At 44.9% G+C, this 17,908-nt stretch overlaps 1 protein-coding gene across 1 annotated transcript in view; it reads left to right on the forward strand.

The window, feature by feature from the left end:
- Window positions 1-17,908, forward strand: part of pdia5 (protein disulfide isomerase family A, member 5) — a 55,681-nt gene that overhangs the window by 25,614 nt on the left and 12,159 nt on the right. Inside the window, exons 9-14 of the mRNA XM_055871276.1 lie at window positions 316-407; window positions 3,034-3,105; window positions 8,057-8,193; window positions 11,199-11,269; window positions 13,235-13,398; window positions 13,576-13,706. Coding sequence (XP_055727251.1) covers window positions 316-407; window positions 3,034-3,105; window positions 8,057-8,193; window positions 11,199-11,269; window positions 13,235-13,398; window positions 13,576-13,706 — 667 coding nt within the window. The remainder of the gene's footprint in view (window positions 1-315; window positions 408-3,033; window positions 3,106-8,056; window positions 8,194-11,198; window positions 11,270-13,234; window positions 13,399-13,575; window positions 13,707-17,908) is intronic.

The following is a 17,908-nucleotide window of genomic DNA, read 5'->3' on the forward strand; positions in this document are numbered from 1 at the left end:
ATTGTGTTGACACAAGTCCTGAAACATTGACATTATGAAGGTAGGGAACCTCACAGATTGAAATGGATTTGACAGATGCTTTGAGTTTTGAAAAGCCAACCAAGATAGAACAAATTACAATAGATATTTCATTGTCCCCTTTGTCACACATCCTGTTTTCATGTCTCCTTCTGTTTACATGGTCCCCCCTTGAGTCATTCATCTTCATTTAGTGGAGCTTTTTTTGGTGCTTCTCTAATGAACTAACCTGCTGTGATGTGATGATTTTTAATACATTCTATGTGTCCGTGCGTGCTCCCTGTGTCTGGTCTCTAGGTGCTGGCTGGGATGAACGTGCACCCAGCCGAGTTTGATGGCCTCAAGCAGGAGTACAATGTCAAGGGCTACCCCACCTTCTGTTACTTTGAGTGAGTCTCATTTCTCTCATCCACCTTACTTTAAGCAATACACATACACACAACTCCCTCATGCACTTAGGGCTTTAGGAAGTGCAACAGGGAGTAGGTGTGTCCAAATACAGTACCAGTCAAAAGTTTGGTCACCTACTCATTCCAGGGTTTTTCTTTATTTTTACTATTTTCCACATTGTAGAATAATAGTGAAGACATCAAAACTATGAAATAACACATATGGAATCATGTAGTAACCAAAAAAGTGTTGATTATTTGAGATTCTTCAAAGTAGCCTCCCTTTGTCTTAATGACAGCTTTGCACACTCTTGGCATTCTCCCAACCAGCTTCATGAGATATTCACTTGGAATCCATTTCAATTAACAGGTGTGCCTTGTTAATTTGTGGACATTTTTTCCACCTTAATGCGTTTGAGCTAGTCAGTTGTGTTGTGACAAGGTAGGGGTGGTATACAGAAGATAGCCCTATTTGATAAAAGACCAAGTCCATATTATGGCAAGAACAGCTCAAATAAGCAAAGAGAAACAACAGTCCATCATTACTTTAAGACATGAACATCAGTCAATCTGGAAAATTTCAAAACAAGTTTATTTAAGTGCAGTTGCAAAAAACCATCAAGCGATATGATGAAACTGGCTCTCATGAGGACAGCAACAGGAAAGGAAGACCCAGAGTTAACTCTGCTGCAGAGGATACGTTCATTAGAGTTACCAGCCCCAGAAATTGCGGCCCATTTAAACGCTTCAGAGTTCAAGTAACAGACACATCTCAACATCAACTGTTCAGAGGAGTCAGGCCTTCATGGTTGTATTTCTGCAAAGAGGTCACTACTAAAGGACACCAATAATAAGAAGAGACTTGCTTGGGCCAAGAAACACGAGCAAAAGACATTAGAAATCTGTAATTTGGTCTGATTAGTCCAAATTTGAGCTTTTTGGTTCCAACCGCCTCTTTGTGAGACGCAGAGTAGGTGAACGGATGATCTCTGCATGTGTGGTCGCACCGTGAAGCATGGAGGAGGAGGTGTGATGGTGTGGGGGTGCTTTGCTAGTGACCTTGTTAGTGATTTATGTAGAATTCAAGGCACACTTAACCAGCATGGCTACCACAGCATTCTGCAGCGATACGCCATCCCATCTGGTTTGCGCTTAGTGGGACTATCATTTGTTTTTTAACAGGACAATGACCCAACACGCATATAGGCTGTGTAATGGCTATTTGACCAAGGAGAGTGATGGATTGCTGCATCAGATGACCTGGCCTCCACAATCACCCGGCCTCAACCCAATTGAGATGGTTTGGGATGAGTTGGACCGCAGAGCGAAGGAAAAGCCGCCAACAAGTGCTCAGCAAATGTGGGAACTCCTTCAAGACTGTTGGAAAAGCATTCCAGGTGAAGCTGGTTGAGAGAATGCCAAGTGTGCAAAGCTGTCATCAAGGCAAAGGGTGGCTACTTTATAGAATCTCAAATATAAAATATATTTGGATTTGTTTAACACTTTTGGTTACTACATGGTTCCACATGTTATTTCATAATTTTGGTGTCTTCACTATTATTTTACAAAGTAGAAAATAAAGAAAAACTTTTGACTGGTACTGTATATAGAAATGACGTACCTACAGTTGAAAAGAGGAGAATATCTTATTTCTATTGCTGTCAACTTTATTTCTTAACTCCTAATATTTGGCAAATTACACTCATTGGAGCTAATTACACTAATTGGAGTATCTGACATAGGCTTTGAAAAGCATCCGCGAGTGCCAGTCACTCAGCTTTCCAACCCAGCCTCTAGAGTGGTGGTGGGGCTAACAACCCTACTGCTGTTACAATGATCTTTCTCTGTCTTGCTGTTCAAGTTCCCTTTCCGATGTCTTTTCTTTCCAGTGAAGAGGCCACAAAGTTAAACATCTTGTTGATAATTAAAGCCTGCATGTATAATGCTTTATAACTTGTTATATAATTGCATTATCATGCATTATACCTGCAGGCTTTAGGCCTAAGTGTTTTTAACATTTTTGCGGAACAAAAAACAAAACGTAGGAACCCAGAAGGGCCTCTCCCTCTGTGCCTATTAAACTACAAGTGATGAATGGCACTAATACTGTCCAACTCTGGCTGCTGTATTCTATTCCCTGCAGATCAGTGACGGTTACAAATTACCACGATCTGCAGGCATTAGGTTCAGCGGGAGCAGCTAGGTTCAGCGGGAGCAGCTAGGTTCAGCGGGAGCAGCTAGGTTCAGCGGGAGCAGCTAGGTTCAGCGGGAGCAGCTAGGTTCAGCGGGAGCAGCTAGGTTCAGCGGGAGCAGCTAGGTTCAGCGGGAGCAGCTAGGTTCAGCGGGAGCAGCTAGGTTCAGCGGGAGCAGCTAGGTTCAGCGGGAGCAGCTAGGTTCAGCGGGAGCAGCTAGGTTCAGCGGGAGCAGCTAGGTTCAGCGGGAGCAGCTAGGTTCAGCGGGAGCAGCTAGGTTCAGCGGGAGCAGCTAGGTTCAGCGGGAGCAGCTAGGTTCAGGTTTTCTAAATGGGGTCATTCTGTACTGCATATGTATTATAGCCTTTTTCCCCGCTCTTCTCTCTGTTGTCCCCTCTCGCTCTCTCGCTCTCTCTTCACCCCCCGGTCTTTAGGAAGGGGAAGTTCCTGCACCACTATGAAAACTACGGAGGTACAGCCAAGGACATCGCTGACTGGATGAAGAAGTGAGTGTTTTAACCGTTTCCTTCCTTCCTTTCGCCTCCATCACTTTCCCCTCATAAAATAGAGTCCGGAGCTTTTCCTGATCACTGGTTAGGGAACTGATGTGGCAAAAGTTCTGTGGCCTATTCATGTTGCTGTTGGGCTCAGTTGGTAAGCGTGTGGTGTTAGCAAGGCCACATGCATATACTAAAAATGTATACCGGTACACTTACTGTACTGTAACCCGCTTCAGATAAACATAGCATTTTACTCCTGCATGAAGAGTGCATCAACACACCCATTAATGTCCCCATTCACTCTACTCCCCGTTGGCTCTCACACTCATTCGACTGTTTACCGTGCTCTAGTCTATTGAAAGGGCACAGAACAGATTTCACAGCAATTTCAGGAAACACAGACAGAGAGGAAACATTGTTATATGGGAACACGAACAATGCCTCTAAGGTCAGAGAACACAGACAGTTTGAGTCTCGAGTGGCTCTGGCAGATGCTTCAAACCATGACCGCTTTCCTCTCTGTGGAGTGTTCTACCGACTTCAGAGACAATCCCATGGTGTAGACCCATAACAAGTACATGCACTCACACACACACTCTCTTTTTCTCTCTCACACTGACACCCACACCCATTAAGCATCTGTTCAAAGTGGTCCTGACTCAGAGGCTTTCTCCAGGGCCCTGTCCAGTCTGACCAGCTAGGAGACCAGCTAGGAGACCTGTAATACTAATAGTTCATGATTAGGAATGTAACGATTCACCCATATCCATCGGTCCCTATTCAAACGTTATGTCAGCATTGGTCCGCGGACCCCAAACCGATCCAAATGTAGCATGTATTGGTTAGAGAATTTATTCAAACGTTATGAATCGCTGATGAACTTTTTGGGGTTGTAGCTTTCTTTGCAGTTCCCAAAAATACCTCCTATTTTGTGACAACTGATGCGTCTTCTCATTAGGTGTGGAACTAAGCGTGTATCTGTGTTGACAGTCATTGAACTACAAGTAATTTTTGCATGCCGAACAACCCCAGGGAATATCAGGAGCCTAGTCAAACTGCACAGTGTGCCCAGCGTCGCGCGCTGATCTTGCACATCTGTGCGGAACCTTGAGCATTCAAATGCTAAAATGCCTTTCAGGATATTAGGCTTTACTAGTTGAGTGACAACTTATGGAATTTGCTAGGCTATTGCTATCTACAATATGTGCTGTTGAAAATCAAAGTAAGCTACTGGCGACAAGTCATCTTGCTAACAGGCTACCTGCTGAACGGGGCTTACAATAGATTTTATTTTGATTGTTTCAGTTCACCATCAGCAATAGTTTTGCTTAAACAATTCTGTGTATATGGACTTTAAAAAAATATATATATACAGTGGGGAGAACAAGTATTGGATACACTGCCGATTTGGCAGGTTTTCCTACTTACAAAGCATGTAGAGGTCTGTCATTTTTTATCATAGGTACACTTCAACTGTGAAAGACGGAATCTAAAACAAAAATCCAGAAAATCACATTGTATGATTTTTAAGTAATTAATATGCATTTTATTGCATGACATAAGTATTTGATACATCAGAAAAGCAGAACTTAATATTTGGTACAGAAACCTTTGTTTGCAATTACAGAGATCATACGTTTCCTGTAGTTCTTCACCAGGTTTGCACACACTGCAGCAGGGATTTTGGCCCACTCCTCCATACAGACCTTCTCCAGATCCTTCAGGTTTCGGGGCTGTCGCTGGGCAATAAGGACTTTCAGCTCCCTCCAAAGATTTTCTATTGGGTTCAGGTCTGGAGACTGGCTAGGCCACCCCAGGACCTTGATATGCTTCTTACGGAGCCACTCCTTAGTTGCCCTGGCTGTGTGTTTTGGGTCGTTGTCATGCTGGAAGACCCAGCCATGACCCATCTTCAATGCTCTTACTGAGGGAAGGAGGTTGTTGGCCAAGATCTCGCAATACATGGCCCCATCCATCCTCCTCTCAATACGGTGCAGTTGTCCTGTTCCCTTTGCAGAAAAGCATCCCCAAAGAATGATGTTTCCACCTCCATGCTTCACGGTTGGGATGGTGTTCTTGGGATTGTACTCATCCTTCTTCTTCCTCCAAACACGGCGAGTGGAGTTTAGACCAAAAAGCTCTATTTTTGTCTCATCAGACCACATGACATTCTCCCATTCCTCTTCTGGATCATCCAGATGGTCATTGGCAAACTTCAGACGGGCCTGGACATGCGCTGGCTTGAGCAGGGGGACCTTGCGTGCGCTGCAGGATTTTAATCCATGACGGCGTAGTGTGTTACTAATGGTTTTCTTTGAGACTGTGGTCCCAGCTCTCTTCAGGTCATTGACCAGGTCCTGCCGTGTAGTTCTGGGCTGATCCCTCACCTTCCTCATAATCATTGATGCCCCACGAGGTGAGATCTTGCATGGAGCCCCAGACCGAGGCTGATTGACCGTCATCTTGAACTCCTTCCATTTTCTAATAATTGCGCCAACAGTTGTTGCCTTCTCACCAAGCTGCTTGCCTATTGTCCTGTAGCCCATCTCAGCCTTGTGCAGGTCTACAATTTTATCCCTGATGTCCTTACACAACTCTCTGGTCTTGGCCATTGTGGAGAGGTTGGAGTCTGTTTGATTGAGTGTGTGGACAGGTGTCTTTTATACAGGTAACGAGTTCAAACAGGTGCAGTTAATACAGGTAATGAGTGGAGAACAGGAGGGCTTCTAAAAGAAAAACTACCAGGTCTGTGAGAGCCGGAAATCTTACTGGTTGGTATGTGATCAAATACTTATGTCATGCAATAAAATGCAAATGTATGATTTTTAAGTAATTAAATGTGATTTTCTGGATTTTTTTCGATTCTGTCTCTCACAGTTGAAGTGTACCTATGATAAAAATTACAGACCTCTACATGCTTTGTAAGTAGGAAAACCTGCAAAATCGGCAGTGTATCAAATACTTGTTCTCCCCACTGTATACAGGGTAAAATTTATCATTTCATAACAAGGACAGCATTCACTTTTGCAAGGCGCATTACATGGTCAAAGCAGGAAGAGAAAAGCTCACTAAAAACATCAAAACTATCTGATTTTGAGATGGGGGTGAAATCCAAAGTTGTGCTGTATATTCATTGGCTATGTCATAGATAATTTGTACACAATAAGTATTAAGCTATATATGCATTGGCTATGTCATAGATAATTTGTACACAATAAGTATTAAGCTATATATGCATTGGCTATGTCATAGATAATTTGTACACAATAAGTATTAAGCTATATATGCATTGGCTATGTCATAGATAATTTGTACACAATACGTATTGAGCTATATATGCATTGGCTATGTCATAGATCATTTGTACACAATAAATATTTATACATTACTAGCTCAAACACTTAATCTTCAAAAATGATTGATTAGTGGTTGATGGTGATTTCAGTGCCAAAGTGGGGGGACAGAAAACAGGCTACATTGCCCCCCCCTAACCAGATAGTGGTAGTGGGGTGGTACTTTAGATGCCTTCCTTATAGCTCAGCTCAGGTGCTTACATAGTACACACATCATAGACATACACTCATTTACACACACACACGTCAGCTCAGCGAGGCTCAGCTCATGAGCTCCATCAGCAGCAGATTGTAATTTAGAATGGAAAATGAATGTGTTTTATGCAACACATGTTAGTGCATCGAATTAAATCGCATTGAACCGAATCGCATGAATTCGTTCTCCAATAGCACTGAATCATTTCAAACTAAAACGTATGGTTCCTGTATCGTGTCGAAGCCCATGTATCTAGATGCGTATCCAATCGTCTTGAATATCCTTAGTGAATATTATATGCCTCTGTGGACGGCTTCACACAGGGCTCCCGAGTGGCGCAGCGGTCTAAGGCACTGCATCTCAGTGCAAAAGGCATCACTGAAGTCCCTGGATCGAATCCAGGCTGAATCACATCCGGTCATGATTGGGAATCTCATAGGGCGGCGCACAATTGGCCCAGCATCGTCCGGGTTTGGTCGGGGTAGGCCGTCATTGTAAATAAGAATTTGTTCTTAACTGACTTGCCTAATTAAATAAAGGTTAAAATATTTTATTTTTTAACACAGCCACCACGAGATGGGCTAAACCTGAAAAATACTGCAGCATTTGGCTTTTAGATTCCTCTATGGTGGAATTATGGAAGAGACACCACACACACACAAGGGGGTTAGCGGTATTCATCACGATCTCGCAAAGTAAGGAGGATGTGCACCTGATGTTGCCTAGGTACGACCTGGACATCTGGCTATGAATAAGTACTGTGTATAAGTATAACCTAGCTGTACTTTTTATTATAATGGTAATGACATGCACTCGGCCTCCCGAGTGGCGCAGCGGTCTAAGGCACTGTATTGCAGTGTATTACAGACCAGGCTGTGTTACAACCGGCCGTTATTCGGTGCACAATTGGCCCAGAGTCGTCCGGTTTAGGTGAGGGTTTGGCCTGCCTTGCCTAGTTATAAAAAGTACTCCGCAGCACACACTGTCTAGGGGGAAGGATATCTGTTTTAAATGTCACTATGTGCAAAGCTGTAGATTTATGACCGCATCCCATTTGCACATAGTGACATTTAAAACAGATATCCTTCCCCCTAGACAGTGTGTTATGAACCCTCGTACATTTTCTCCTTGACTAGTGGCCAGTATGGATAAAAGACTGGAAGGTGTTTGTATTTGGTCTTGGCAGTGGTAGGGAGGGCTCTGTCATATGGGTGTGACCAGTACAGGCCAGATGTAGCTGACGTGAGGTGGAGTACGATCTATAACTAGGTCTGCCTCATAACAGACATGCTTTAACTCACTTCTGGGCTCCTTACATGTCTCTCCTTTCTCTCACCCCTCTTTCCCTTCTATCTTTTCCCCTCTCATTTTCACTCCCACCCCTCACCACCTCGCTCTCCCCATCCAGTCCCCAGCCCCCCCAGCCGAAGGCCCCAGAGGTCCAATGGTCGGAGACTGACTCCCCCGTCTTCCACCTGACTGACGACTCCTTAGATGGGTTTCTGGAGGAACACCCATCTGCCCTGGTCATGTTCTATGCCCCATGTAAGTAACAAACACACACCGCGGAGTAGCCTATCTCTCTCTCACACACACACACACACACACAACAGGCTATGATGACATCATGAGGCTACATATGTAACAGATTGCTGTTGTTACAAAGACATTGTAAAAGTGTCACAGTTAACATTTTTATTTGTTTCGATTTCCACTTCAAAACAGTTCTCAGCTTCTTCCATGTGATCTCGGTCAGGAGAGAAGCAAGGAAACGTCAGGGGGATGTTTTGACAGAGTTGAAAAGCCGTGCTGTTGTCAAAACGCACTGTTACGCTCTGAATCTGCATGACGACACCTCCTGTGTCCCCACCCTGGGACCCATTTGTAGTAAATAATGGGCCCTGGCTCACTGGGGGTAAAAGTCTCATTTTTATATGGCTCGTTGTTATAACACAGGAAGGCCACCAGACCGACCCACCCTCGCCCCTTGGTGCCCTGCCTCTCACAATGGGCAGCCTGGCTGTCACTCTTCACTGGGCACTGCTGTGGCCACTCATTGAGACGCCCTAGCCAAGAGCAGCCGGCTGATACAAGCATATCAGGCATTTCAGCAGCTTGTGTACACACACACACACACACACCCTCCCTGGCACTGCCAAGAACACGTGGAGACACACACCAACACACACTGCAGTTTGTTAATGGTCCACCTGTCATAGTGAGAGTAATCATCTCATGGTCAAGAGCATCAGCTTTTATTTTTGTCGAGCTCTTACCCAGAGGTTCCTATCCTGTCTGCTCCCTCTCTCCACACTGTGGCTGGTTCAGTTGTCTGTGCTGCTCCCTCCCTCCACACTGTGGCTGGTTCAGTTGTCTGTGCTGCTCCCTCCACACTGTGGCTGGTTCAGTTGTCTGTGCTGCTCCCTCCCTCCACACTGTGGCTGGTTCAGTTGTCTGTGCTGCTCCCTCCACACTGTGGCTGGTTCAGTTGTCTGTGCTGCTCCCTCCACACTGTGGCTGGTTCAGTTGTCTGTGCTGCTCCCTCCCTCCACACTGTGGCTGGTTCAGTTGTCTGTGCTGCTCCCTCCCTCCACACTGTGGCTGGTTCAGTTGTCTGTGCTGCTCCCTCCACACTGTGGCTGGTTCAGTTGTCTGTGCTGCTCCCTCCCTCCACACTGTGGCTGGTTCAGTTGTCTGTGCTGCTCCCTCCACACTGTGGCTGGTTCAGTTGTCTGTGCTGCTCCCTCCCTCCACACTGTGGCTGGTTCAGTTGTCTGTGCTGCTCCCTCCCTCCACACTGTGGCTGGTTCAGTTGTCTGTGCTGCTCCCTCCCTCCACACTGTGGCTGGTTCAGTTGTCTGTGCTGCTCCCTCCCTCCACACTGTGGCTGGTTCAGTTGTCTGTGCTGCTCCCTCCCTCCACACTGTGGCTGGTTCAGTTGTCTGTGCTGCTCCCTCCCTCCACACTGTGGCTGGTTCAGTTGTCTGTGCTGCTCCCTCCCTCCACACTGTGGCTGGTTCAGTTGTCTGTGCTGCTCCCTCCACACTGTGGCTGGTTCAGTTGTGTTTGTGCTGCTGTAGATGCAGGATGTATAGAGACCAATTCATGTCTGTGAATGGCTGAAGTAAACAACAGGATCTGGCCTCCCAACTGGCATATTACCCAGCATCCTCTAGTCTATTCAGACTGGTGATAGAGAGGAGATGCGTCCAGCCGCCCACTGAAGCAGCCTTATTTTAATAGCCACGAAGCCCTTGTCTCTCCAACTCTCCAACAGAAACACACACACACTCCCCTCCAGAAACATTACATCTAGCTTAACCCTCCGTTCCCAGACAGTAAATGAAGGTGATGGCACCAGTAGAGAGGAGATGATGCAGAGAATAGAATAATACTCTTTTATTCCTCTGTCTCCTTCTTTTACACTCCTCTTTTTAAGGTCAGACAGAGGCAGTGCTCCCCTCCTTCACGTACATCCTGTCTGACAATTCTACAAAAATATTACAATTTAAACATTTATACATATTTTGAATGCAGCAGTGTGTTGTATTGATTTTGTGTATATTACAGCTGTAGCTGATTTTAAGGACAGTTCACAGCTGTTTTTGAATATGGCAGTGTGCCAACTAAAGATCTTGCGGTTCCATCCAACCATGCTGTATAGGAAATATACACACACACACACTCTGCTCTTCAAACAGCATAGGCTACTCTTTACAATATACCAACAACAAAACATCTAGTGAATGCTTGGTAAAAATATTGAGTTCAGTCTGAAAGATGTTTAAAAATAAGTTGCATTGCTGCAGAGCTCATACATTTTTTATTGAACACAGCATTTATTCATGACGCAGGAATTTGTTGTCACAGCCCTGTTGGCAAGCAAGTCAAGCTTACACACAGTGTCACACACATTGTCACACACACACACACACACACACACACACCCACACACATACACACACACACACACACACACACACAGTGTCACACACACACACAATGTCACACACACCGTCCACCCAGCTAGTTCTCACACTGTATGGGAACACTAGTCCTATCGCATCCCCAACCCTGCTACGTCACTGGTCTCGCTTAAACTGTCTTCTCCCCCATCACTCTGGCAACAGGGTGTGCAACGCAATACTAGGAAGGTGTTCTTAATGTATTGTACACTCAGTGTACATTTCTATATAGTAGAACTGCCAGTGTTGAGTTGAAAACCTTTGGCGGGAACGGAGGAGAATTCCTGCAGTTTATTTGAATGTTACTTGGATGAGGCCCTACTAAGAATGTAATGTTGTCAATGGCTTGATTCATTCAATTAACGCACTTGGTTGGTTCTATTAAGGCCATGTACTTCTAATGGGATTATGGGTAAGTATGGTGAGAATCCCTAACACTACCGTCAGCACATCTTCACTCGGCTTGTCATTTCTGTTTATGTTCATTCAGTCATCGTCGTGCGGCAAGTCATGTCTCTTTTATAATATTTAGCGATAAGTCATCGTCGCTCAGCTAGTCAGGTCTGTTTGTGTTTTCACCTGCAGGGTGTGGCCATTGTAAGAAGATGAAGCCAGAGTATGATGAAGCTGCTGAGTACCTCAACAAAGACAAAAATGTAAGTACAATGATGGTGTATATACAGGGTGCTTTTGATGTGTGAGTGTGTTTGCATGCAACAGAGAGCTCGTGTTGTTTCTGTGTTTTTAAATGTATGTTCATACTTATGTTGAAGCCTTGCAACTCCACTCTGTAAAACTAACTTATTCCAAACCCTAGCTGTGAGATATGTACTATCTGAACAACAGAACTTTAACCCCACTTGGCCTTGTATTTGGCTGGTGCAGTCAGAGTCTGACACGCTGGACTCACTGGCTGCCAGAGCTCCTTATGTGTTTCTGATTAGCAGGGTGTGTCTGTCCTCTCCACTATGGTAATGCTGCACTCCTCCAGCCCTGAGGCAGAGCCAGGGGCAGGCCAATAAAAATCACCAGAGATCGCCTCATGATTGGAGCAATTATCTCATCCCTCCCTGTGCTGTCCCCGTGCAGCGGCCTGCCTGGAGAGCTGCAGCTTGGACCCAATCTGTTCTCCTGTCCCCACTCCTCCCTTCCTCCTCTTCTCCTCGGCTCCCTGCCCAGACCCAGTGCTTGGAGGTCAATGGGAAGAGCTCCCACATTACCTAATGCGGATGTGCTGCCTGTAGGCTGTACTACTTACACCCTGAGAACAGGAGACCGCTGAAGTCATCTATTTTTCTCCTTCTACTTTATATAGAAGTACATAGAGTGAAAATGTGTTTTTTTCAGTGTTTTTATTTGGCCTGTATTGAAATACCTCGTTATAGAGGGGTCAACTGTTTTTACTTTTTTTTTTTTTTACCTCTATTGTGGAGGATAATCTTACAAATAATCTTGTTATTTTAATCTCTCTTGAACGTTATTTAGGATATGTGTTTTGTTTGATACACTGTAAACTTTGGGAACACAATCTTTACACGCCATTTCTCCCGGTGGGCAGTGCTATACGTCAGTGCGCGTGGGTTTCAAAGTGCAAGTACTATCCGATGCGCGTCCACGTTCAACCGAAAACCCTCCGCCTGGGACCTAACTCATAAATTAAGCTATGGTAGATTTCTACTTTCTACTTTTTAACTGCACTTTTATATTAGTAGATAATTTAGCTTTATTTGATCTAACATTAGCTACTGTAGCTACCAATTGGCTGGAACAGTTTTCCCAAACGTGAACGATGTGTAGCGTCAAGTTTTGCTTGCTAGCAAACCAAAAACGTCAAAGCCGTTATCAAGCCAATCTACTAAACTCACCCGAATGAAATGTATGAAGCTGATTTAATCTCATTTTACTGCGATTGGTTAGTCAACATGCACTAATACCTGTCTACTGTCAGTCACTGAGATGAATCATTTGCATTGCTGGCTTCATTAAAAACTGTTCATCTGATGGGTTTTGGATGTTCTTGGGTTTATTTATTTGTTGGAAGGCTTATACATGAGGCTGACTTTATCATAGTATCCTGGAGGTGTACTTACACACCCAGCGTCATTACTTTTTGAATGTTAATATCTCTCAACATTAAACAATGCGAAATTTGAATATAATATCTTTTGATTAGCTTCTTTCTGTTCTGCGGCTGCATGAAATGGCAAACATAACTTGAATTCAGAGATTTACATTTGTTTACTTCATCTTTGTGGCTGCCTGATGAAATGGTATCATCTGTTACTTAGGTTTAGCCAACCAGTAGTCTATGGCTTAGCGGTGTGTTCAATAGATTCCGCGATCTGGACAGGAGCGAGTGCTCAGCTCGTTCTCGACACTGTGAACCCGTGTGCTCAATGAAATGTACTCCCACCGTGACTTATATCAGTACCACCCACCGGGCAACATTGCGTGAAAAGAGTGCGTCCCCTAAACTCTGTGTATGTGCTTACGTTTTTATAATGGTTTTGCTTTATTCTCACTGGGCTGAGTTGAGCTGTAAGGGCCGTGATCCAGTCAGAACTAGCTGATCTATGACGTGATGACGGTGTTGTATCCTGATCTGACTCTTGTTGCTCCAGAGCCCTGGTGTTCTGGCAGCTGTGGACACCACCATCCACAAGGCAGTGGGAGACCGCTTCAAGATCTCCGGCTTCCCCACCGTTAAGTACTTTGAGAAGGGAGAGGAGAAGTTCACGCTACCCCACCTCAGGAGCAAGGACAAGATCATAGAGTTTCTACAGAAGTGAGTCATGATCTTATACTTGTTTCTGCTTTTCAATAATCCAGGGTCTACCTGCCAGCACAGGATTAGTGTCATATGCTGATCAATGGGCTTCAACTCAGGCAGTTGTCAACATTTCTAGTCACAAGTGTTGGTGTGTATCATACCTTATCGTCATGTCTGGTTTTGTTATACCAGCCCCCTGGCACCCCCTCCCCCAGAGCAGTCCTGGGAAGACAAGCCGTCCAGCGTCAGCCATCTAGGAATGGAGGACTTCAGGGAAGCGCTGAAGAAGAAGAAGCATGCCCTCGTCATGTTTTACGCACCATGTAAGTGTAACCAGTGGGAATTGACCTCGGGTCTCCTGTTTGCCAACCCAACGTCTCAACCATTAGCCCAAAAGGACATCCTAAAGGTCCAAGGTTGATATTTGGGCTGTTAAGTCTCAGGCTGGGCTACCTCATGAGTTCACTTCCAAATAACCTCCCATCACATCACCATGTAAGCACCCTGCCTGCCAGACAACAACACAAATTGTTGATGTCCAATATAACTACATTTGATTGATTGGATTTTTACACCACCAATTTGATGACCTATGTTCCCCAGGGAACTAAAGGATTTAAGTCAAGTTTTACACCACCAGTACATAAATCTAGTCTTTTTCTCTGCCATCATCTGATGTAGCCACACCTAAGCTGTGAAGGGACCAGAAAATGACAGAATGCCCAAAATAGACTTGTAGTGCTAGAGGGGTAAACATGGTAGACGACATTGAAAGGTACAGCATCTCAATATCCTTTCACTGGACACTCACTCACTCACTTCCCAGTTAATGCAGGACATGTTCATGTGATGAACTAACTCACAAGCAGCCCTGAAGTCACTGTCTGATAAGAGCCTTCAAAGACTGCGCTCATCACTGCACCTTCCGTCTTCCTATTAGTTAACATGAAGCAAAACAACTCCTAAATGCCTCTTGGCTTTTCCTCTACGAGGCAATAACAACCTTCTCTTTTTCTTTCTCTACTCCAAGGCTGAGTCCCATATGGCACCCAACCGGGAGACAGGGAGTGAAGTTCCATTTTGGAGGCAGCCAACGTTGTCTAATCCTCTGTGGAACATCCGCCTGTCAGGGGCTTTGAGAGATCAAACTAGTCACTAACACATGAAGACTCTCTAATCAAATGCCTTCAGATATGTTCATTGTTACCTAAAGGAGGTCTTCCGTCTCTTCTAATTTCCAGCCTCCTATTCGTCAGATTTTCTTCTGAACTAAACTGCTGCCTATACACATATGCCAGGGAGGGTAACGTTACCTCCCTATCCCCGGGAAATTCCTGCTAATTGACTTTTATGTTGCACTTCATGAAATGCTTGTTTGTCGTACCTTTTTAAGCTAATTAGTGGGGAAAGATTCTAATTTACAACACAAATGCTTAAGGGTGATTTCATTGAGTACCGAAAGCTACATTTGAATTGTCACTTTCGGGTGTGACGTGTAGACGCAAAATAGTTGGTATATTATAACCTACACATATTGGAGAGAGAAAGCACATACAGGATATAAACTCAGCAACAAAAAAAACGTCCCTTTTTCAGGACCCTGTCTTTCAAAGATAATTTGATAAAAATCCAAATATCTTCACAGATCTACACTGTAAAGGGTTTAAACACTGTTTCCCATGTTTGTTCAACGAACCATAAACAGTTCATGAACATGCACCTGTGGAACGGTCGTTAAGACACTAACAGCTTACAGACGGTAGGCAATTAAGGTCACAGTTATGAAAACTTAGGACACTAAAGAGGCCTTTCTACTGACTCTGGAAAAACACCAAAAGAAAGATGCCCAGGGTCCCTGCTCATCTGTGTGAACGTGTCTTAGGCATGCTGGAAGGAGGCATGAGGACTGCAGATATGGCCAGGGCAATAAATTGCAATGTCTGTACTGTGAGACGTCTAAGACAGCCAGACAGGATGGACAGCTTATCATCCTCGCAGTGGCAGACCACGTGTAACAACACCTGCACAGGATCGGTACAACCCGAACATCACACCTGCGGGACAGGTACAGGATGACAACAGCAACTGCCCGAGTTACACCAGGAATCAAATCAAATTTTATTTGTCACATACACATGGTTAGCGGATGTTAATGCGAGTGTAGCGAAATGCTTGTGCTTCTAGTTCCGACTATGTAGTAATATCCAACGAGTAATCTAACCTAACAATTTCACAACAATTACCTTATACACACAAGTGTAAAGGAATGAATAAGAATATGTACATAAAAAAAATATATGAATGAGTGATGGTATAGAACGGCATAGGCAAGATGCAGTGGATGGTATAGAGTACAGTATATACATATGAGATGAGTACTGTAGGGTATGTAAACATATGAAGTGGCATTGTTTAAAGTGGCTAGTGATACATTTATTACATCAATTTTTCCAATGGCTGGAGTTGAGTCAGTATGTTGGCAGCAGCCACTCAATGTTAGTGATGGCTGTTTAACAGTCTGATGGCCTTGAGATAGAAGCTGTTTTTCAGTCTCTTGGTCCCTGCTTTGATGCACCTGTACTGACCTCGCCTTCTGGATGATAGCGGGGTGAACAGGCGGTGGCTCGGGTGGTTGTTGTCCTTGATGATCTTTTTGCCCTTCCTGTGACATCGGGTGGTGTAGGTGTCCTGGAGGGCAGGTAGTTTGCCCCCGGTGATGCGTTGTGCAGACCTCACTACCCTCTGGAGAGCCTTACGGTTGTGGGAGGAGCAGTTGCCGTACCAGGCGGTGATACATCCCGACAGGATACTCTCGATTGTGCATCTGTAAAAGTTTGAGTGTTTTTGGTGACACGCCGATTTTCTTCAGCCTCCTGAGGTTGAAGAGGCGCTGCTGCAACTTCTTCACCACGCTGTCTGTGTGGTTGGACCATTTCAGTTTGTTCGTGATGTGTACGCCGAGGAACTTAAAACTTTCCACCTCCATTACTGTCCCGTCGATGTGAATATGGAATGCACAATCCCTCCATCAGTGCTCAGACTGTCTGCAATAGGCTGAGAGAGGCTGGACCGAGGGCTTGTAGGCCTGTTGTAAGGCAGGTCCTCACCAGACATCACTGGCAACAACATCGCCTATGGGCACAAACCCACCTTCGCTGGACCAGACAGGACTGGCAAAAAGTGCTCTTCACTGACGAGTCGTGGTTTTGTCTCACCAGGGGTGATGATCGGATTCGCGTTTATCGTCGAAGGAATAAGCGTTACACCGAGGCCTGTACTCTGGAGCGGGATCGATTTGGAGGTGGAAGGTCCGTCATGATCTTGGGCGGTGTGTCAAAGCATCATCCTGAGCTTGTTGTCATTACAGGCAATCTCAACGCTGTACATTACAGGGAAGACATCCTCCTCCCTCATGTGGTACTCTTCCTGCAGGCTCATCCTGACATGACCCTCCAGCGTGACAATGCCACCAGCCATACTGCTCGTTCTGTGCGTGATTTCCTGCAAGACAGGAATGTCTGTGTTCTGCCATGGCCAGCGAAGAGCCCGGATCTCGTCTGGGACCTGTTGGATCGGAGGTTGAGTGCTAGGGCCCCATCTCACAGCAAGAACTGGCAAATCTGGTGCAGTACATGAGGAGGAGATGCACTTTAGTACTTAATGCAGCTGGTGGCCACAGCAGATACTGACTGTTACTTTTGATTTTGTTCAGTGACACATTATTCCATTTCTGTTCGTCACATGTCTGTGGAACTTGTTCAGTTTGTCTGTTGTTGAATCTTGTTATGTTCATACAAATATTTACACATGTTAAGTTTGCTGAAAATGAACACAGTTGACAGTGAGAGGACGTTTCTTTTTTTGCTGAGTTTACTATAGCTCTGCCACCAATTACAGAAGAAGATTCAACAGATTTTACATTCTTCTACTATGAAATGATAACGGGAAAATCAAAGTAGGAGGCTTGCTGCGCCACCCTGTAGTTCTGTTCTTGAATGTCAATGATTACTGTACCTGAAATGGACTGAGGATGACTGAGGAGGCTTTCACAAGAAAAGGACAAGGTTCTTATGTGACAATAATGATTTCTAGTCACTTTTCAGCAGAAAACAATCCAGAAGTGTTCACTTAAGTTATCAGACCCGTTCTTGAACATGTTCTCACCAAAGAAAGTGGCATCAGTAAGCACCACTAAAAAGTGAGTATGTACAGTAGTTGTTGCCAAGCAGGTGTGGCCTCTCTCTGGCTGGTGTGTATCACCCTGCTGAGAAACACCTGTAAAAGACTTGAGGAAAAGGTTGCCATTAGATATCCAGCATTTTAGAGGTTGTTATCCCCTCTTCTGAAACAACTTTAGGTGTTCAAGAGAGTAGCCATTAGCTGTGCACTGTGGTCAATGAGGCAGGTCCACATTAACCAACCCCCACAGGCCTGGAGCCAAGCCCATCATCTCAGCTCTGATAATTATCGGGGGGGGGTTTATGTATAATCACTCTCATTATGGTCCATAAATGAGGTCGTGCAG

Source organism: Salvelinus fontinalis, chromosome 19 (genome assembly GCF_029448725.1).
Source record: "Salvelinus fontinalis isolate EN_2023a chromosome 19, ASM2944872v1, whole genome shotgun sequence".
Classification (NCBI taxonomy): domain Eukaryota; kingdom Metazoa; phylum Chordata; class Actinopteri; order Salmoniformes; family Salmonidae; genus Salvelinus; species Salvelinus fontinalis.